Source organism: Notothenia rossii (genome assembly GCF_949606895.1).
Source record: "Notothenia rossii genome assembly, chromosome: 8".
NCBI classification, from domain to species: domain Eukaryota; kingdom Metazoa; phylum Chordata; class Actinopteri; order Perciformes; family Nototheniidae; genus Notothenia; species Notothenia rossii.
The window spans coordinates 22693671-22715250 of NC_136906.1; the positions used below are offsets into that span (position 1 = coordinate 22693671).

The 21580-nt window shown below is 39.3% G+C and overlaps 4 protein-coding genes across 7 annotated transcripts; 1 reads left to right on the forward strand and 3 right to left on the reverse strand.

Moving 5' to 3' along the window:
* Positions 1-1586: 1586 nt before the first annotated feature.
* On the reverse strand, positions 1587-6720 carry cnp (2'',3''-cyclic nucleotide 3'' phosphodiesterase). The gene is made up of 4 exons (XM_079643350.1): positions 6567-6720; positions 3516-5207; positions 3289-3416; positions 1587-2923 (listed from the first exon to the last, which is right to left on the reverse strand). The coding sequence occupies exons 2-4, from the start codon at positions 5167-5169 to the stop codon at positions 2474-2476; spliced, it is 2232 nt and encodes a 743-aa protein (XP_079499476.1). The 5' UTR covers positions 5170-5207; positions 6567-6720; the 3' UTR covers positions 1587-2473.
* Positions 6721-7354: 634 nt separating this feature from the next.
* Positions 7355-11681, reverse strand: odad4 (outer dynein arm docking complex subunit 4). Its single transcript, XM_079646542.1, has 11 exons — positions 11440-11681; positions 10391-10522; positions 10093-10246; positions 9915-9976; positions 9599-9749; positions 9220-9441; positions 8926-9133; positions 8754-8840; positions 8398-8594; positions 8127-8227; positions 7355-8031 (listed from the first exon to the last, which is right to left on the reverse strand). The coding sequence occupies exons 1-11, from the start codon at positions 11563-11565 to the stop codon at positions 7996-7998; spliced, it is 1476 nt and encodes a 491-aa protein (XP_079502668.1). The 5' UTR covers positions 11566-11681; the 3' UTR covers positions 7355-7995.
* A 191-nt stretch (positions 11682-11872) lies between these two features.
* On the reverse strand, positions 11873-18729 carry dnajc7 (DnaJ (Hsp40) homolog, subfamily C, member 7). Of its 3 annotated transcripts, none has more exons than XM_079646540.1 (14): positions 18607-18729; positions 17294-17382; positions 17037-17161; positions 16181-16294; positions 15777-15851; positions 15574-15692; positions 15146-15299; positions 14851-15015; positions 14216-14307; positions 13983-14056; positions 13749-13895; positions 13485-13637; positions 13247-13318; positions 11873-13173 (listed from the first exon to the last, which is right to left on the reverse strand). In XM_079646540.1, exons 1-14 carry the CDS (start codon positions 18708-18710, stop codon positions 13136-13138), a joined length of 1521 nt encoding a protein of 506 aa, XP_079502666.1. In that variant the 5' UTR covers positions 18711-18729; the 3' UTR covers positions 11873-13135. The 3 variants fall into 3 exon arrangements, with proteins under 3 accessions (XP_079502666.1, XP_079502665.1, XP_079502667.1); XM_079646539.1 differs by having other exon boundaries at positions 13247-13321; XM_079646541.1 differs by having other exon boundaries at positions 13247-13321; positions 17037-17188; positions 18607-18646.
* Positions 18649-21580, forward strand: nkiras2 (NFKB inhibitor interacting Ras-like 2). Of its 2 annotated transcripts, none has more exons than XM_079646543.1 (4): positions 18649-18776; positions 19191-19307; positions 19645-19886; positions 20049-21580. In XM_079646543.1, the coding sequence occupies exons 2-4, from the start codon at positions 19214-19216 to the stop codon at positions 20289-20291; spliced, it is 579 nt and encodes a 192-aa protein (XP_079502669.1). In that variant the 5' UTR covers positions 18649-18776; positions 19191-19213; the 3' UTR covers positions 20292-21580. The 2 variants fall into 2 exon arrangements, with proteins under 2 accessions (XP_079502669.1, XP_079502670.1); XM_079646544.1 differs by having other exon boundaries at positions 18746-18870.

Sequence of the window (21580 nt, forward strand, 5' to 3'; positions counted from 1 at the left end):
GTGGAAGGCACACGTATAGAATAAAATTCAAACGTGCAAAGAAGCAATGGTGAAATAAATATAAAGAGCATTTATTTAAATAAATGTAGGCTACTTAAACATACTGTGGATACTACATTGAAAGCGAATGTAAAACATTGCTTGGGTAAAATCCTTTTCAGAATTAATGTGCAACTCGAAGTGCTCAGAAAAACCCCAAATCTTTTTTAGCAGAAACAAATACAAGTTCATCATATTTTGAGACAGGAAGGAACACAAGTACATCATTTGAATACGTTTGATCAAAAGCCCTTGAATTTTCCATAAACTTCACATATAATAAAATAAGATTATTGGACAAAATCAACAACAGTTATTACGTGGAGTACTTGAAGGTATCATTGTTTCTTCTTCTTCGTCTTGTGCACTCGCACAAACACACACGAGACTTTGAGAAGGAGGGCTGATGATGATTGGTTGACATTGTTCTTTATGTACACAGCAACCAATGAGGAAATCGCTTCATCTTGCACACAGCCAACACATCAGGTGTCCTGCACGGACCATCGTGCACTGTGAGGGGACAATGTGAATGCGGAGCACCAGGTCATGCTCTTTTACCTGTCCTTGACCATAAACCAATACCAGTTATCTTTTCAAGGATGTGGTGGAGAGCACACACACGTTTTCATATTTCAGTTAATTGGCACTTATAGTATTAAAACAGTCTTTGAGTTATGGTTAGCAACAAGTTTACATTTAATGTATGGAGATTTGTGCATGATAAAACATGTTTTAATGGCATTTTCTTTGTATTTTACATTTATTTAAATGAAATAGATTTTTGTAGAGAAGGTTGGAAAGTAACAAAGTACATTTACTCATTACTGTAAAAGTAACTAACTAACTATACAAAATACCTTTAGTATGGACTAAAACGCAATCCAAAACACGTATTATTATTATAGAGAAGACTTTATTGATCCTTCTATGAAATTCAAAAGCTATCAGGAAATAAATATGTTACACAAGCTCCACCTTTACCAGCTGCAACATTAAAAGGGATTTGTGCATACAAAATGTAGATAAATGATAATGAAAACATAACAAGCCATTCCACAAAATTATAACTTTTATTTTGTGTTTGCTAAGTATGTGTTGGTTCTAATACCTTACAATCATTTGTGTCAAGTCAAATGCTGACTGCAGAAATGTCTAAGTATATCCCCACTGTTTAGTAAAGATGTATAAACAGAAAGCAGTATTTGTTTTAACCTACATTGTTTGGCAATTGTGGCAGTCACTCTAATAAGGTGCAAAAATAACCTAAGAGATGAAGCACAAATGCATTGGGTAAAACAAATGGGATGAAAGCTTTAAAGTACAGTTGTGCACACAATGCACCAGAAGCTAATACAGATTCATCGGTTAAACCTTTTACAACTTGTCAGTACACACTGAACAAAGAATGGGTGCCCTCTGCTGGTTTATATGGTTAACTACAGCCGGATACTTTAAGAAAATGACCATGTGCAAATAAACTTGCAGCAACTAGCCTGCATGTTAATAACCAAACAGCGGTACTGAACATACAACAGACTGCGTAATTGGAGCAAAGCATGTTCTTTTTTATTAAGTGTACAAAACAAGTGCAAAAATAGTGATTCGCAAGAGCTACAAAGTAGGAACTGTCCTTCAACAATTAGTCACAAAGGATACAAATTGAAATGCAATACATGGAAGTGCTGTTCAAAGACAATAAAACAGATCAATGATGCAGCCTTGAACAGTAGAAAAGATTGCAAAATATGAACCTGGATTCACAGCATTTGATAAGAACTAAGTGCAAGCTGTTAAAACAAACACAATTTATCAGCATTCTCCCTTTAAACTATGCACTGTGCAAAGATTTTACAAGGAAGGACCTCAATTAATGACATACATTTTAATACACTTAATCAATTAGCTAACTTTGGCCCATATGCTGTTGTAACAATTATTTAATAGGCAGCACACACACACACACACGACCCGAAGTGACAGCTAATCTTTTTCACTTACAACTAAGCGGCAAAGGTTCTTTTAGAAAGGCTTACAGTTGCTATTATGCCAATACTGGGATGCATGCAATGAAAGTACCTATTTTTTAACATCTGAATACTGAGAGACAAGACATGTACCGAGGAGGAAATCTATGTTGTTGATAACTGTGGACCTGTAGGGGGATGCTATACTACATTAGTCTAAAACTGCAGCTACCTCCTCATCAAATAGCCAGGAAATGCAACAGATCTGTGAAACAAGATACCGAAAAACGTTGACAACAAGCCTGTCTGTATTAAAGGCATCTTAGGTTGTGGTGGAAATCAACAGTAAAAAAGGCACACAGCTTGTGGATTTAGGGTGGCTATAACTGAAACCCACAAACCTTGCACAGAGTAAGCCTAACCGTAATTCACCAGTCATCCCGGCCACACATCCCCATGTTTGCCATTTACAGTATGGTACACTTTTGCTTCTTCTTCTTCTCTGGTTCTTTTTTGGTCAGCTCTACCTCCTTGCGCCCGTAGAAGCTGGAGAAGCAGGCCGGGGTGCAGATCGGCTCCCTGAGGGTGAGCAGCCACCTTCCTTCGCCGTAATAGGTCAGCGAGCCAAGCTCCATCTCCTCGATGGGCTCCCCCTGCTGGCCCTCCTGCTGCAGGGTCAGGATCTCGAGCAGATCCAGACCCGTTTGAACTGGCTCAACATGCTCGGCACATCCCAGGGTGATGTGTGCACGGCTTCCCCGCGGCAGGGAGGTGGACCCTGCCTCCTCTTCGGGATCAGCTGGCCACAGCAGAAGCTGCTCCTCGGTGAGGGACACTCTGGCACCAACAGTGCGAGGAGTCACAAAGAGGGCACTCAGGGACAACTCGAATGCAGAACCGTAGAATTCTTTTACCGCCTGAAGAGCAGAGGAAAGAATAGGATGAGAAAACTCCTTGAAATGAGCAATAACAATGCACAAAATAAAACACTTATTAACAGCTTATAAACTAGGGTTGTAAAGGGGCGGAACATTTCAAAAAGGGAAGTTTATTTGTAACGAGCTAGCTATTAACATGTGAGATGTAGCGTGATGAAGTATGCCAATTGAAGAGTTTAGAAAATATATATCTCAATTCATTGTAAAACATCTCTTTATAAGTCAGTTGTTCACTTACACTAATATTTGCACACATCAAGCCATCAAATTGATATTTATCTGGTAACTTACTGCAAAATAAAATAAATACACATATTAAGCAAGTATAATATGACAGATCTTACTGTGTTCTGAGCATATTCTTTGGCACCAGGAGCTTTTCCGTAGTCACAGAATTTCGTAGTGCAATGGAGGGTTCCTTTGGCCTGAAAGTATTGTTCCAAATCCACCTCCTTCTCAGCTTTCCCAGTGACTTTAAACACAAGACGATATTGGTTGCATTTTAGTCATGGCAAACATATTAAAAACGTAATAGTTTGCAATAAATTAACACAACATAAGATACACTCACAGTCACTCAAGTGTTTCTTGAAGGCCTCCAATGTGTCCAGAGTTTTCAGGAAGTCCATTGATGTGCATCGGACTTTGTCCTGGACGGAGGAGAGAAGAAACCAGCCAAAGAAGAGAGGAAGGGACATTTCCTCTAGTGGACCCCTCATGGTCTCCAGTTGGGCCTCCTCCAGTCCACGCTTGGTCTTCTTAGTTAGCTGAGCTGGATCTCGGCTCCATTCAGTAAGTGGCTCCAAAAAGACACTAACAAGGTGGTGTTGCTCGGCAAGTTCCCCCATGCGAGCCAGCCGATCCTGGGTGTGGTTGGTGTCATCCACCACTATCAGCACAGAGGAGGTGGTCCCTGCAGTGCAGCAGGCAACCACAGCCTCATCCAGAGCCTTGTACCCATCCACAGAGGATTCTGGATTCTCTGGCTTTATACCATGGTCATCAGCAGTGATAAGAGTGCAGTGGTCTTCGTAGGCATCTGCTATGGCACGCGCCAGGAAGCTTTTACCACTTCCTGGAAGGCCTCTGAGGACGACAAGTGTACGAGAGGTCCGCATGGAGTCTTTGGTTTTCTGTTGTTCCAGGAGGGCAAAGGCCAGGGAGCCAGATGCAGGGACTGCATCCTCTTCCTTCTGAACCTCAGCATCGTTCTTCTCAGATGTTTCAGCTCCTTTCAGAGTATCAGACTCCACTGATTTTTCTGGTTCAACTTCCTTCTCGGCCTCTGAAGGTTTCACAGATGCCTCTTCTTTCAATGGAACCACTTCTGTTGGCTTTCCTGAGGAAACTTCTGCTACCAACACAGTCTCAGCTGCTTTTTCTTCTTCCACAACCTTTGTTGGCTCTGCTGCCTCAGCCAATGTCACAGCTTCTGTTGGCTTCTCTGAGGCAACCTCTGCCACGAATACAGTCTCCGCCACTTTTTCTCCTGCTACCAACACAGTCTCCGCCACTTTTTCTTCTGCCACTTCCTTTGTAGGCTCAATTAGGATATCTTTTTCCACAACCCTCTCTTCTGGAACTTCTTCTTTCCCACTAGTTAATGTCATCTGCAATTCTGTCTCAGTTTCCACTTGTTCTGACATTACCTCCTCTTTGCTAGGAGACTGCTTATCTACTGCCGGCAGCAGCGCAGTTGGTTCAGGCAATGTTTGCTCTTGTGGTTCAGCTTGTGGAACTGATTCTGCCAATTTCTCTGGCTCTGGTTTAGGGGCACTGTCGGCCAGAGGTGTTTGCACTGGCACAGGTTCTGGGTCATTCTCTGGCAAGAGCTGGATGTTTTCTGGTTCTGCCTGTAGAGCTGCATGTGGCTCAGAGATCTTTTCAGATGACTCATCTAGTTCTGGTGCAGCCACCAAACTAGCCTCAGACTCCATTTCAGATTTTTCTGTGGGCAAGTTGTCCCCCATTTTAGTTTTTTCCTCAGAAAGCACAACATTTTCTGTCACAATCAACTCTTCTGTTTCTGTCAAGTTTATGACTTCTTTATCATGGCCATTCACCGCCAGCTGCTCGGTCTCTTCCTCAACAGCTGGGGGGTTCTCAGGCTCTGAGAATTCTTCTGGAGTCTCCAACTTTGACACAATCCCTTTTTCCATGTCAGTGTCCTCTTGCTGTGGACTTTCTGATGCATTTAAAACCTCGACACTCTTTCCAGTGTCCATGTCTAGCCTAAAGTCGGACTTAACTCAGAACCATGTACCTTAAATGTAAAATTAGAGAAGAGAGAAATGATATATTTAGATCAATGATGAATTTGGAAACCATTTTTAAATAGATACAAGATTGAGAAACTTTGGCCCTGTGGTACAGCATAATTCTAAATTAAAGCTGACTGAAATTGGTTGAACTGAAATAAAAAAAAAAGGGAATATGCTTTTATACTTTCACTTCCGACTGCATTTTGTCAGACCCTTCTAGAGGCCAAAATCAAATTGTTTTATAAGGACTGTGGTTTTAAATGTCTCAAACAGGAAGTTACCCAATATCAATGATTTGAGAAAGAGACGGGAGTTAAAGGAGGTGGATTTTTTTATAATATAATAAACGTTTTAGACATTTTCAATGTGCAAGACGTGGACACTTGGGTTCAGTAGAGGTGTTATACCCTTGGGCATACAGTAGGAGTGGTGGGCAACATTTAGGCACCACAGCTCAATCAAATAATAATTAAAATGTCTTAAAAACACAAAGACAGTGTTATAGACACACAAGCCTGCCTGCAACAACACTATACCTTACTATTGCTAAATTACCTCCGCAATAACCTTTACAGTAAATAGACAAAGGGCACTTAAAAAACGGGGCAATGCTGAAAAATGATGACTTCATTGTATTGTGACCTCCACCGTGTGCCAGGTTATTTGACATTTTAGTGAAATATGTGGTAATAAAGACTGGATTAAACATAGGCCTACGTGTGAAACCACAGTGTGTCATGAGACAGAAGGGGAAGCTCTCACTGCAACCCAATGTGTCAACAAAGACAAACATTTAACAGTATTTTTCCAGTTGGGGAATACACAAAAAGCGAAAGTAAACTGAAATAAAAGGTAAAATAAGGACACTTTCACATGTATTAAACGTTATCTCTTTCGATATGAAAAGGAGGGTACAGTATCAGTAAATGTCGCATCGAGCCATTATGGTAGCAAGTTTAGATTAAATACAAAATGTAATTAAGAATATTGCTTTATGAAATAAGTTTCGAAGACGGCGTCCAAGTGAGCTCAAATATTGTTTTGATTTGATTTGTTTTACACAGAGAAAACCCAAATTCTTGCATTTTTACTAACTGCACAATGTGGCCAGGCGGGGAGTGGCGTGCACCTAGCACGCTAGACAAAAACAATTTAGCCTGGCAGTCAGTAATGCTGGCTATATCATCACGAGCTACAGCGCCACGTCCTAACATCATGTCTTTCTGGCGTTTACAAATCACTGTATGTTATTGGAGCAACTTTTTGCAGGCTGTCTATGCAATTATTAAGTAACTATTACATGAAGGACGAGCAGTAGCACTCTGTATGAAAGGCTTTTGTTTGCTGAAATGCCAGCTTACCGGTAAGGCTGCAGTGGAGCTGTCGGTGGCCGCTGACCACGCGTTTCTCTCAGGATACAATGACAAGGCAAACCCTGGCACACACATGCACCCGCTTCGCTCTTCAAGAGGAAAACGGAAATTCCCGGTAACGCGCAACTGGGCGTGGTCACGGGCACGCCCCTGAGGACCGGAAGGACGCCACTGGAGAAGATTTAAAATATGAAAAAAATAACAATAATATGAAGTGTAAAAAATGCTTTACTTTTGTTGTTGTTATCAGTTCTCTCGTATTTTGTGTGTGCCTGTAAGCTAATACAACAATATGCAAAAAAAATATTGACACAGCTTTGTAGCATTTCTCCAAATTCATTTAACTATTTTTCATTTACATATATTTAAAAACTTTTTTGTATAGTTTGAAAATAAATAAATAATATGAAGTGTAAAAAAATCATTTAGTTTTGTTGTTGTTATCAGTTCTCTCGTATTTTGTGTGTGCCTTACGTAGTCTGTAAGCTAATAAATAAATATGCAAAAGATCATTGACACAGCTATGTAACACATAAATGAAGTGACAAAGTGCACATGAAAAATGGTTGTGGAAATCTTTACTTAGGGCTACTTGCACAATTTTCAGGCTCAGAACTATATCTTAATAAATAAAAAATTAAACATACTTGACGTTACCAAACCCTTTGAAATTAAACTGTGTACCACTGTACTTTGTTTCACATTCGTAAAAAAGAACTACATATATATATATATATATATATATATATATATATATATATATATATATGGAAAAAGTAAGCTATTATCAAAAGCAGGAAATGAACATTAATTGCTATTTTACTGTCTCAGAAAGAGGAAGTTCCCTGCAGCAAGTAGCTCTGTATGGGGAACTTATAAGCTATCAAGAGCAAACAAGGTTTATGGATGGCAGGTAGCGGTGTGCATGTAAAAACGTGTGATAAGATCCCTCTGTATTTTGTATATGGAGATAACTGAAAATAAGGATGTAGGCCAGATATTGAGCTTCACAACACTTCCCCATATACATATATTTTACTTCACAGAACAGTATGCACAATCACTACTCTATGGCGTTGTGAGCTCAATGTTAGCTGAAATAAGTGATAGAATTACAGTACAACCCTGAGATCCAGGATCTGGTTAACGTGTGTGACCTTTAAGAAGTTATTACATCAATAAAACTGGGTCTTGCTTATCAATGATAGTGTCTTAAAACAGTTCTATTGAAAAATGTGTTTCTAAGGCGACCATCAAAATGCATTCATGCATTTTAAGAAAATTATAATATCTCAGTTGCCAGTTTCCTTTTATTGATATCTTTTTATTCTACAATTTTCCATTTTATTATATGTGTTTTCTGTATGCCTTCTGCTTAATTAACACTCAAGCACCACACATCTTGCGATGGTCATCCTCACTGTGGAAGGTGTTGCTTGGCTTCATCAAGGGCCTGAAAACAGAATGATACATTTCAGCAAAACAAATATTTCCTTAAATGGAACTACAAAATATGGCGAAGACAAGCATAGACAACAAAGAGGAAACCTTCTGAATGACATTAGTGGCAGAGTCATCTTCTTGCAATCTGGCCTGAGTCAAAGCTCTCTCAAAGTGAAAGACACCTGATCCAAAGTTTCCAAGTTTCACTGAGAGAAACAGAAGGGAATTGATTTATCAGATGGATCATTGATTGACAACTGACACTAATTACATATAAATACATGAAATATTGAGTAATAAGATAACATGTCACAGTTTCTCAAATTATAAATATTAGACAATGTCGAATAGTATTACATAAAAAACAGATAATTACATTCTGCTTGTGCCACCAAAACATGGCCATTCATCTGCCATTTCTCATCAGCAATTTCATCGGCAGCAGCCACTGAGCGGACGCCATAGGCTCGGGCTTCTTCGTGGCGATTGAGCTCCAGGTAACACCTGCCGATCTCATGAAACAACCAGGTCTTTTCCAAACCACCACAGACCAAGGGAACCTTAATCTCCCAGCTGAATTTGAAACAGACACAGAAAATAAAATGAAACTAATGTTCATCAAAAGATACAATAATCAATATACTAATCTTCAGTCATGCATGTTGAGAGGTGTGATTACAAGATAACGGTAAACAAACATGCTTTGCAAAGGACAGCTGCAGTTTAGCTTACAACTCGATGGCTTGTGCGAACTGTCCAATTTGGGCGTAAACCCGCCCAATGTTGTCCAGAGCCCTGGACATTGCATCTGGGAGTTTGCTGTTGACACAAAAACATTATTAGAAATGTGATGTTTTGCTGTCAAATATATTCACTTATGTTGTGTCTAACTGTACATTCTCACCACTGCTTAGCCAACTCCAAGTCTTTTTGATGATGCGCCAAAGCTTTGTCCATGTCTCCCAGGTCGATCAAGGCATTCCCAATACAACTATGCAGGCTGCCAATAACCTCTTTCTTATTAGGCACCTCTTTCTCGGACCAGCCCTGCACTACCTTCATGACTTCTTCTGCCTTCATCAGGCTACCTTCTGCATTTCCTGATGTCAACTCTACGACAAGCAACATACAGAAAGCCATTTTTTGCAGACTTAAAAAAACACCAAGGGTGACAAAATCAGCCAGAAGCCTGCCTTACCTGCATCAATGTCATCCAGGCTCTTCAGAAGAAACTGAACAGTCTCAGAGGGTGCGCTGTGCCCTTTAGTACCATTGTTTTGCTTGACCTTGCGCTCCTTTTTTTGTGCACAAATAGGTCTCTCCTGGTTCCAAAACTCCGTGCAAACGTCAAGGTATGTGAGGCAGCCCTGAATGACGTCCTGAAGTCGCTCCCCACTTTTTGTCTTGCCTTTTACCAGATCTGCAGATCATTGTGCAACACTTTTAGATATTAGTCTTAAAGAAGTGAAAATAAACAATTTAATTTTGGTCATTTTCAATATCTGTACTGCCAGCAAATGAAATATGTACAGAAACAAAATCACAGCAGTAAGCAAATCCCCCAAACCCCCCAGTACCTTCATCTTTGAGCAGGGTTTCTAGATACTTCTTATCACTGTAAAACTCTCCAAGCAGTTGTTTGGTTGTCTTCTCACTTTTGGGCGTGTTCTTTGTCTGCAGTTTTTTCTCCGTGGTCAGATTCAGAATAGCAGCTATTGGTTGGGCCCTCTTTACCCATTATAAAAGAAAACAGTATTGTGCATCAGGGTTGAACTTTGCATACCAATACATGTTCAGTCTAGGAAATGTGGACACGTATACTTACAGCCACTCTACCTTCACCTTTCCTGGTAAATACTGGGTTATAAAAAGGGGAATACAAAAAAGACTTACCTCCTCATCTTTTTGTAAAAATGATAGGTCCCCTTTTATCTCCAGTTTTACAGAGGAAGGGCCTAGAAGATGCCAGATAAGAACGAATGTTTTTAGGTGTGAGGAGGATTGTTTGAAGATGTGTTTTGTTTGAGGTTATTTTGTAACTACAGTTTTGTGTTATTTTCAAATTACTTACTTGCAACAGAGTTTTCTATGGCCTCCTGTGCTTTCTGGATACCCAGTCTGAACTCCTGTATTTGTGGACGTAGTTTTTGTCCTCTGTGGTAAAACACCAGCCCAAATTCAAATTCCCCCATGTAGTACAAGGCCTCTGCTTTCTGGTACAATCCCTAAAAAAAATCAGAGTAAAATAAACATGCATTAGATTCACTTTTTATAACTGATTTCATATTTACACTGGGTGTAGGGTTGTTGGCTCTCTGTAAATATAAGACAACTTTAACAGGCATTAACATTTCTGTCACCTAGGTTACCTCAAAAAATGACTTGTCTTCTTTGAGTGAAGCCTCTGCATCCTTCAAAGCGTTTTCAGATTGCCCCATCTTCAGGTAACATTTGCATCGGCCAACGTAGCATGTCTTATCATCAGGCTTTAAAGTCAGTGCCTAGAACAATACAAACAAATAGTCATTACATGATGCTCTCAGGAAAAAATAAAAGTCTATTTCCATGCATGACATTACTCTGTTAACTGTTACAATTATTAAATAAATAAACGAAAGGTGTATTTATACCTACAGTATGTTGCCTATACATTGCTGCATTTGTCAGGACAATGAAAAATAACAAATCACAGTTCAATGAGAAAATATGTTTTGGACAAACTCCAAAGATCACATGGTTCTCACATAATCTAATCTAAAAGAAATAACAGGAGCCCATTGGTTTATCAGAATCAGAATACCTTTATTAGTCCCACAGAGGAGAAATTGTTACAGCAGAAAAGAGCCAAAGACAGCTTAATGTTACCTAAGAAGCATGCAGAAAGCAAGTTTCTGACTTCAAGTTACCTTAATGTTACTTTTTTGCCCTTGAGTAGCCTACACTTGTCTTGCCATCGTTGTAGAGCGGGTTGCAGTGGTTTGAGTCGGATATAAAAGGATATGCCTTTCTTTGGGTTGCTCCCAACACACATATTCGCTTTGTGTACAGGTTAAAGAAACACTTACCTTGTATATCAAAACAATATTTATATTGTTGGTCAATGGTGCTTTTTATATATACCCCTTTTCCACCACACAAACGCGTGTACCTTAAAGCACTTATATTTCTTACCCTTGTTGTATCTGAATGACTGTGTTGTTCTTCTCCTTTTTTTGTGTTATGTTGTTGAGTACTTTCAGAGTCTATTTTGGACACTTGGCCTTAAAATGTATTTTAAATGTGCATTGACATCCTTAACGTATTTTAATTTTAAAATGTTCTGTAGTTATCACCATACCGTGATAAACGTGTGTTGTTGTAGGCTACTCACCCTGCATAGGTAGCTAACCTTACTTAGCTAGTAACTAACGTTACTTACCGTTGTATAGCTTTGTATCGCCTTTTTGTACTCCCCTTTAGTGTACATCCAATCTCCATCAGCCATTAAAGTGGAGAATACGCCTTTTGGTTTCTGTCCATCTTGATCTAGGCCTGTGTCTGACATTTTTAGGTAAACTGTTGTGCAGACATTAACTTTAGCGTGTGTTTAACTCATAAGCGTTTCCGGTCAAATGGTATCCTAGCAACAACATAACAAACCGAGAGTGGGAAACAGTGCCATCTTCTTCACGACCTACGTATTACACATACATCTTTATGACATGTAAACAATTATATTTGTAACAACCATATTTTGTTGTAATAATCTTTTCAAATACTAATAATACTAACATTGTTCTAGGCACAAATACTCAATATCTATAGATTATCTCAAGTTTTAATTGTTATGCAACTCAAAGAAAGAAAAACTGTTTAGAGGAAACCCAGAAGAGACCAACTTTATTGACTTGGCTGGTACTTTTTTAAGGATAAAGAGGATGGTCTCACCATAAGGGCAAAAACAATGAGTAAAGATGAGGTTGCTTTTCTTTTCTTCATCAAGTACACCAATAGAACAACAACACTCATCAGGAAGTAACTGAACTTTACCAGGTATAAACCATCGCACACTGCCTGACTTTCTTAGACAATAGCAAACACATAGGTTATTTTCTTATGGTCATATGGTGAATTGAGTAACATTTGATAGCTTGCTTCACAGTCAATGAACACATGGAGCATAATCTCAGCATAATATTATGTGCAGGCCAAGCAAAAACAATTATCTTCCTGAATTTGTGTCAAAGGGTTGATCATAAACTCTTGCAAACCTTTAAGAGAAAAGTGTCCTCATCTTACACCAATGGTTCTGTTAGACAGCAAATTTACAATAAATATACAAATCAAAAAAAATCACAAATAAACACTTTACATTCCAGTAAAATGTACAATTCAGCAATCTGTGAATGGCAACATCAAACATAAAACTTGTGGCAACGAAGGGAGGGGGACTTTGCCGTCAACAAAGGCAGCACCGCTGTCTCTGCTGCCATCTCTCTAATGTGCTTCAGCTGTATTGCGAGTGGAGGTCTAGACACCAGCTGTGAATTTAAAACTAAACGCTGAAGAGCTTCTATTGGCTTATGACAAGAAGGCAGTTTTTAGTGCAAATTTGTAGCAGCCAACTGTCTGCCTCTACAGAGACAGTCTAAATGATTTGCTTCAGAAATCATTAAACAAGTTATTACTTTCATGCAGAGTGCCGCCTCAGCAGTAAGGTGAGCTGGATAAAAGCTGGCTTAGTTGCATCTCCAAAGTTTCCTAAGGATGTCACTTCCTGTATGGATCCCTAAAAGCTCTGATATGATAGCTGCACAATCTCTGCTATCAGAAAGTATTTGCACCATTGTTGGCAGCCATTACTATCTTTAAAGTGTGTTTCATTCTGAAAAGAATAAAAAACTATTTAAAAGCAGTAATGCTATCAACTCATCCTGTGCACTTGGTCTCGTTGCAATACGGCCTGTACATCACTTGTTGCATGTGGTCATTGGGTTGCATTCATTCAGTCAATGGCATAGACAGGGAACTGACTTGCAATTAGCCAGTCATTAAATACGCATGGTGGGTCGGGGGTTGATATTGTTGAAAAGTCCTGATGTAGTAACTCTTTAGGTAGACAAATCCTCCTCCGATTAACCAAACTGGAAGAAGAAATTTCCCGGACCAGATGCTGAAAGGTAAAACAGATAAGTCAATATCTGATATCAAATTTAAATGGTTAAAAGATTAAAAACTCAACTCACATTTCTGACTTTCGAAACTAAAACCTCCTGGGCCTCCAAAGAATGCCTTGAAAATGTTGTTGGCATCAAAGTCTGCTGGAGACAAAAAGGAATAATTAACATAATCGCAGAGAACTTTCACGCCATATTCTCACCATGGAGACTGCTTTTTAATAATAATAAAAAGGCGGTTTATTAGCTCAGCCGTTCCCTTTATTCTGTTCACCCTTCCGCACCACAAGAAACGCCCAGAACTGACCTCCCATGTTCATGCCGTCATCCTCCAGATCCTGACCACTGTCATAGCGTGTCTTCTTCTTTTGGTCTGACAGCACGCTGAATGCCTCGCCCACCTCCTTGAACTTCTTCTCCTCTTCCTTCTGTAACTCAGGACTAGCTCCGCTGTGACGGTCTGATGGGAAGGAGAAGGGAAATAAACACACATGTATATACCGAGCAGTATACGCTGAATTGCACAATGATTGCTTTGTTTTTACAGGAACTTTTCTGTTCAGTTAAGTACCTGGGTGGTGTAAAAGTGCCCGTTTGCGGTATGCTTTCTTGATTTCCTCCTCTGTGGCGTTCTTATTCACTCCAAGCACTTTGTAGTAATCTTTCCGCTTGCTTTTCTTCAACTCCAGTTGGGCCTGTTTCAGGAAGTGCTTATGTTCTAGAGGATAACATAAAAAGACAGGAGGACATGTTAAAAAATGCCGAAACTGAGTCAGCTTTCAAAAAAGAGGGGATGGATTCTCACCTTTTGTCTTCTCTGTTTGGTAAACCTTCTCATAATCTCGCACTGCCTCTTCATACTGCTCTGTGTCCATGAAGCTGCAGCACAGAGAGCACACATGTGAAATTGTTTCTCAGTCCAGTTTGAACAATACAATATGAGAAGTGCAGATAATGATAATGTCCTCTGTTTGAAGAAAAAGTACGACAAAACATAATCTCTCTATTAACAAGCAAGTTAGAAAAACTGGGACATACCACTGTGCTCTCCGTAAATAGGCCTTGATGTAGGTCTCATCCAGTTTAATGGCCTTTGTGCAGTCTTCAATGGCCTGTTCTAGTTTATTTAGCTTTAAAGAAAAAGAAAGAAGTGTGATAATGCAAGAGAAGGGCAGAGAGAGAAATAATGATGGCCGACTATTCTCTTCATGTGGCAGAAGATCGTATAATATGGCGACAATAACAATGCCTGTGCTTACATATGAATAACTATATTAGGGTGTGAATGTGTGTGTTGTACACAAAGTATAACTTGTTTACTTAAATATCAATTATTGCCTGATCAGACTTCTATTATCAATATTAATTCATTGGATGCAGTTCTGTAATTTTTGTAAGGTTGATCATATTTCTTTGCTTACCTTTATCTAAAGAAACGTGTGTCTCTGTTCCCTATTCCTCTTGTCAGTCTCATATGCAATATTTACAAATCTAATGACTCATTTGCAATTACAAGTATCCTCGCTACAATACCCCCTTAGCAACACATGTGTTCGCAGTGGCTTTAGGCAAATAGACACAGAGGATGATAAGATGACCTGTACAGTTGTTTGACACACAAAACACCTTGTCAGATGTAAATGAGTAGCATCTGTCCTGTGCATGTTCCTCACCTTCGATCCAACGGTGGCCCTGTTACAGAACAGCTTGGCGTTAGTCTTGATGTTGTTGGGATCTATTGTGAGGGCCTGAGTGTAGAGCTCACAGGCTGCCTCAAAGTTCCCCTCCTTGAACGCCTTGTTCCCCTCCTCCTTCTTGGCTTTTAGTGCTTTTGCATTCTGGAAAGAGAAGACATAGGACAACCTTAAACGCTACTCTGGGCCACAGTAACATCAATTTCAATAGGACTTAATTAGATGAGAGGGAATTCACAATTTATTTGTAATATGTTTGATTAATAATACTTACTCTGCATGCGAGCCGAGCCTTGTCGTGGTCAGGTGCCATGCGCAGGGCTTGAACAAAGAACTGGACAGCCTTTTCAATGCAGTCCTCATAGTACAGACAGAGACCTCGCACGTACAGAGCATCAGCGTTAGTGGAGTCCATTCGAAGTATATCACTAAACAGGAACAAAAAAACATTATTTATGGTGAAAAAAAAGCACAAATACAAAAATGACACCAAAGGAGAAATAACAAAAAACATAGCATTTTGTGTCATCATGTTTAAAGGGTGAGATCACATCTGAAAAAATCATTTAAATGTTTAATATATGCTCCCCCGCAGCGATGAGACTTTTAGCAACTGATAGTAAAATGTCATCCATAACGGGAGCAGGGACCAAGCGAAAACTGTTCATTTGTACCTTTTAATTGTGAGAATGACTGCTTTACCTGGCCACAGATTGAGCTTCAGGGTAGCGTCCCAGCAGTGCTAAGCACTCTGCCTTCAGTATCTTAAACCTGTGACAGGCTGCAGCTGACTCCAAGGCACGGTCCATGCAAAAAACAACCTGGACACAATCACATATTGTGTTACTGGTGAAATACCAACCACACAACTGGGATCATTAGATTCTAACTCATGTGTAGCTTACCATCCTGAAGTCTCTCTTCTCAAATCCAATCTCTGCCATTCTCTCATATTCAAGGATGGACTCTGCATTCTTGACCTGTAAGGAATTTGTGGTAGTCAGGTAAAAAATTCAAAGACCTGTAGTATATGTATTGCTAAACAGCTACCAATGGCCTCTCTTCTGTGCCATGCTTAGCGTTTGTAAAACCAGGACAATGCAAGTAGCATTTTGGTGTCAATAACCTAAAACTGTCCTCATGGTTGTCTCATTGAGAATTAACACCATCTCTAGTTTATCTTGTCTTAAGCTGCTAAGTATCAGCCTTTTTCCACTTTATTTGCACTAGCTTGGCCAAAGCTAGTCTGAGAGTGGAAAATCATGTCAAAGTTGTCAGTTCACGCTCTGTCAAACTGAGTAAGTCTCACCTCCTGCTGAGCCGGGCCGTTGTCAGGCTCCAGCTCCAGAACTCTCTGGAAACAGCGGCTGGCAGCCATTGCATTGCCGAGCGTCAGGTGGCACTTGCCCTCTCGCAGGTGGCCCTGTGGGTAAAAGATTTACAGTTTACAAACTAAGCTGATAACTTTACTCAGTTCCCTGGTTCAAAGAAGTAATATTAAACCATGATTAGCTTTATCCTAAACCTTTGTAATGCAACACATTGTTATTGTCAGTTTTGGATAACAGCAGAAAATAACCTCTTTGGCCAACATATGATAAGGACAAATGTTGTTCAGCAAGAGAATCACTGGAACAAAAAAGCTTATGTTGGGCTATAAACAAACCACAGGAGATGGGTTTCCAACGTGATGACCCCTAACGTCCCTGACAACCTCTGTAGACACATTAAGTAATTTGTTAGCAACAACCCTTTTAAGACAGGTTATGTGATATTTCTTAAGTATTCATCTATTAAACAAAAATCTTGAAATGGTAAAATCTCTAAAGCATATCTTAACCACATACTTTAATTCAGGCATGCAGTATTACATAGGGGTGTGGTTTTATAACAAATGTATTGAGGAGTCACATCGCACAATAAACAACAATTTAAAGATGAAAAAAAAGCCAAATTTGTATACAACATATTACTGCTATTTCAAAAAGCGGTGATGTCCCTTTTCTATGCATTGTCTACAGCATTTAGGACAAATGTTAGAAATTTCTTAGCAAGAAATGAGTAAAGATGCTGAGTAACAGTGTATGTAAGCAAAACAAAAATGACACTTATAATTGTGTTTGCAAGCTGTGAGTCATTTTGTCCTTTAATATAATGTAACCCACCTTCATGAAGTCGTCATCTAGTCGTACTGCTTGCTGGGAATCCTCTAAAGCCTCTCTGTACCGACACAACATCATTAGCGTGGCTGCCCGGTTTCCATAGAAATTTGCATTCTTTGGACACATGTCTGTATAACAAACAAGTTATTGACATCCTATCAAGGACAGACAGAATTCAAACTTTTATTTCTTATTCAAACAGGAAAATCTGAATAACCCCATCGACTAACAGGAAGAAAGTCCCACATTGTTTGAATTACCTATGGCCTTGGTGTAATAATTGAATGCTTCTGCGTAATCCTTCTTGATATAAAAGGCATTGCCTTGCTCCTTGAAGACCTCTGCATCCCTGTGTTAAAGTGGACAGAAAGACATAAAATAAAGCAATTCAAAGAAACCTGTTTGGAACATTGGAAAGAAAAAACTAAATGTAGATTTTAAAGTTATCTGGCCCTAAAAGAGATAATGATGTTATAGAATCCCTCTAATGTCAGAGATTGAAGGCAGACAAGACAGATCCCAAACCAGTATAGGCTCAGTGACCAGAAATATTTAAAAAGGAAGACACAACAAATCCTGGCAACCAAAAGAGTACAATTTAATATGTAGTTTCTGTTTGACAGGAGATTCTAAAACAGAAATGTACTTCATTTTACATTGGCAAACGATTGATAAAATAAGGACCGACTTTACTTTAACAAGGTACACTTTAAGACAGCTTAATGGCCTTTAAAAAAATTAATTACTTCCATGAGAAAGTGACATGTGACATGTCTTGCTGACAATATTTATAGTGTACATAATTGATATCTCTATGTTGTGTTAATTAACACATCACTGATCACTGTCATTTGTGTAGTGTCCACATGGACATATATCCTTAATATCTTGATGCTTTGGCAACATTGTTCTTCAACTTTCCATGCAAAAAAAGCTCCTTGAATTCAAAAGTGTAGTCATCACCTTAATAAGCATGTGTAAAGAGAGCATGTCCAGGATTGTGACTGACAGTGTGCATTAGAGAGCTTGCTGGAAAGTTAGCTAAACATAGAAAGAGCCTAACAAGCAGGCAGGGCATAAATTACTACACGTAGTCTATTTTGTGAAGCTGACAAGGAGCAAAGCCAGCAACATCTGACACCATGCTGTGGGCCAACGCCGTTACTTTTTTTGGAAGTCTTGTCATATTTTACACATAGACTGTATGGGTTTTACATCACGACCACAGTGAGAGGAGAGGTCATTAACTAGTTATTCTGGAAGTTTCCTACTGGTAATACTGCAAAAGAGTGCAATATTTCAATCTTGGTGAACCGTGAGAAAAATGCATGGATAGAACAATGTGCCTGGCTGTAAAGCAGAAATCCAGCACAGGAGCTAGCTAAAAGAGGAGGACAGCCAAGCTAAACGAGACCCCGCATTCAGCGGTACAGCGGTGGCGCGCTAGTTAGCTTACATGGTGCGAAATGCGAAGAAAATTAATGCTTGAAGGGCATCTTATCACACATGTCAGTAATACGCTTCGATAAATGTGTTTTTCTGCTGCTGACAACACGGCTACAATTTGTATTACCTTTCTAATTCCTCGTCACTCAGCAGATCCATATCAGGGTCCATGTTCACTTCATCACAGCTCTCCTTCGCCATTTTGCCGTCAATGGGGAGGGGCGGGGCCATTTACTGCAGTCGTTACGTACAGTGTAAACAGGAAGTAGCCCGTTAGGAAAGAAGAGCAGTTTGCTTGTAAGTAAAACATAAAACCAATGTTTATACATATCTCCTTGCATGTAGCCAACACCCGTGTCTCTCTATTTTTGATGACACGATATTGATTCGGGTTAGTCAGTTTCACGTTACATTACCTTGGTATATAAAATACTGTTCCTGGATTTCACCGAAAGCTAATGCTATGCTAATGTTGCAGTTCATACACTGTAAACACGTCAGCATACTCAGCTAGCTAGCGTTACCGTAATAATATTAGCTTGACTAATGTTATATTTGGTAATCTTTATTTGCTCTTAGTCAGTCGATGATTATAACACCATCATTACCAATGTTGCTACCCAAAACGAATGCTTTTTGTATGCACTAAACACCGTCGCTTATCAAGTATTTTTGACATTTTTCCACCTGTGTGCCTTCTCCGAAACACAGATATTCCGATCTGAGAATAAGCCATGGGAAAAAGCTGCAAGGTGGTTGTTTGTGGCCAGGCTGCAGTGGGTAAAACGGCTGTACTGGAACAACTGCTGTATGCCAACCATGTTGCAGGTATTCCTTTTGAATGATAAGAATGTACTTTTGATGTATTCGTTCAAACGAACCCTATTGACACGTCTCTGATGCACTATATTGATAGCAATTCATATTCCTGCTATACTGGTACTTTTAGGGTTAAGTTATCTAACATGCACTTAGTAATCATTAGGGAACAGACATTAAACAAGCATATATTATTTGAATATTGAAGTCATGAAGGATAATGTTCATTTTTTTTGCAGGTAGATATCTTCAAAGTTTAAAAGTTCTCACTTATGTTTTAATTATAATGTCTTATTTTTCTCGCAGTATTACACCATGTTTACCTGTATTTGTTATGCATGCTTAGGTTCAGAGCCCATGGAGACCCTGGAAGACATCTACATCGGCTCTATAGAAACTGATCGTGGCACAAGAGAGCAGGTGCGATTCTATGACACCCGCGGACTCAGGGATGGGATGGAGTTTCCTCGACATTACTATACTTTTGCAGATGGCTTTGTACTGGTCTACAGCATTGACAGTAAAGAGTCCTTTAAGCGGATGGAGGCCCTCAAGAAGGACATTGACCGTCACAGAGACAAGAAAGAGGTAAAGACTGAACACAGTTGAATGTTATTTACTCCTGATTCTCTTTAAGTCCCAATAGATAACCTGCCATAGCTGTTTTCATGCTAGTATTGAGACAAAATGCACTGATGTCGACAGTAGATTACATTGACATGGGACTAACCTGTTGACCCTAATCCACAGGTGACCATTGTTGTGCTGGGTAACAAGCTGGACAAGCAGGATGAGAGGAGAGTGGACTCTAACATGGTTCAGAACTGGGCAAAAAATGAGAAGGTGCGTCTGTGGGAGGTGTCAGTGGTGGAACGCCGAACCCTGATCGAACCCTTCGTCTACCTGGCCAGCAAAATGACCCAGCCTCAGAGCAAGTCCACTTTCCCACTCAGTCGCAATAAGAATAAGGGCAGTGGTTCCACAGACAGCTGAGTTATCAGACACTGTTGTCACGTTAAAAAGAAGGGAACAAGGGAGAAGAAGAAGGTTAAAGGGATCTTAGCTTGGCTGAAAAACTATTTTGATAATATGAAGGATAATTAGGAGACTGAGATGACAAAAAGGCAGGGTGATTGTATAAATAATATTTATATACAGTGAGCACTGTTGGTATCTTGGTGAAACACTTTTATCTTAAATTTGAAAAAACCGCTGATCTTTTATCAGTTAAGAATTTTATGAAAGCAAATTGCTTTTGTTTTTCAACCCTCTTTTACTTGGAATATGGTCAAACTATTCATCCACATTCTTTACAATAACAGCTGTTGACATCAGGATTCATGTTTTGGATCCACACTATTTAGTTCCTAAACTACTGACAATCAACATGTCATTTATACTTAACCAGTCAAGCTCAGAGAATCATGGTGCCCACTGTATAGATACCGTATGATCGAGCACACATGTACACTGGCTACTACACAGATTTAATCAAAAAGGCAGCAGTTACCTAATGTTACCTACTTATTGAATCACACAAATGCTGAATTTCACATGTTGTAAAAGATTTAAAGGTGATTGATTATTGATACATGATTAATGTACAGTAACTGTGCTGTTTGTTGATCTGGAGATTTGTTACACTATATTTGTTATTTGCTGAAATTCACTGTTGGATGCAGTTGATTGAATGTTTGACATTCCTCACCACATATTGCCTTCTGTACAGGCTTTAGAAATGTAAATACAAGATAACCATTGTTTGAATGAAAGGTGGTTTCTGCAGGCTCAGGTGCTATTTCTTTTTCTGTTTGTGAAACATGAAAGACATAGGCAATATCTATATAGTAAAACGTCCTAGCATAAATAACATGACTCATCATATAATCCGTCAGTTACTGCTAGTATATGTTTATGTAAGATAGAATACAACTCCTATTCATTAGTAGACCATATAACTGTTAGTTCGGGTGCAACATGAGTCAAAGAATGAGCAACTTTTATTGTTTGTATGACTAAAAAGAGGAAATGTGTTGATGTAGTATTTGTTTCATGTGTTTGTGCCTCAGGTCATTAACACTATGTATCAAACATGCAACTTTTTTTGTGATTCAAGCTTTTGTGTGTGTTCACTTGATATTTGTTTGCATGCTTTTGTAAACAATATAAATATTTTTTGCTGTGCCGAACCAGAATTAATGGTTGTATTTAGACACAGCACGACTGTTTTATTACAAAAGCCCTTTCGTCAGAGTTGTGACATTAAAATGTGGTTATTAGTA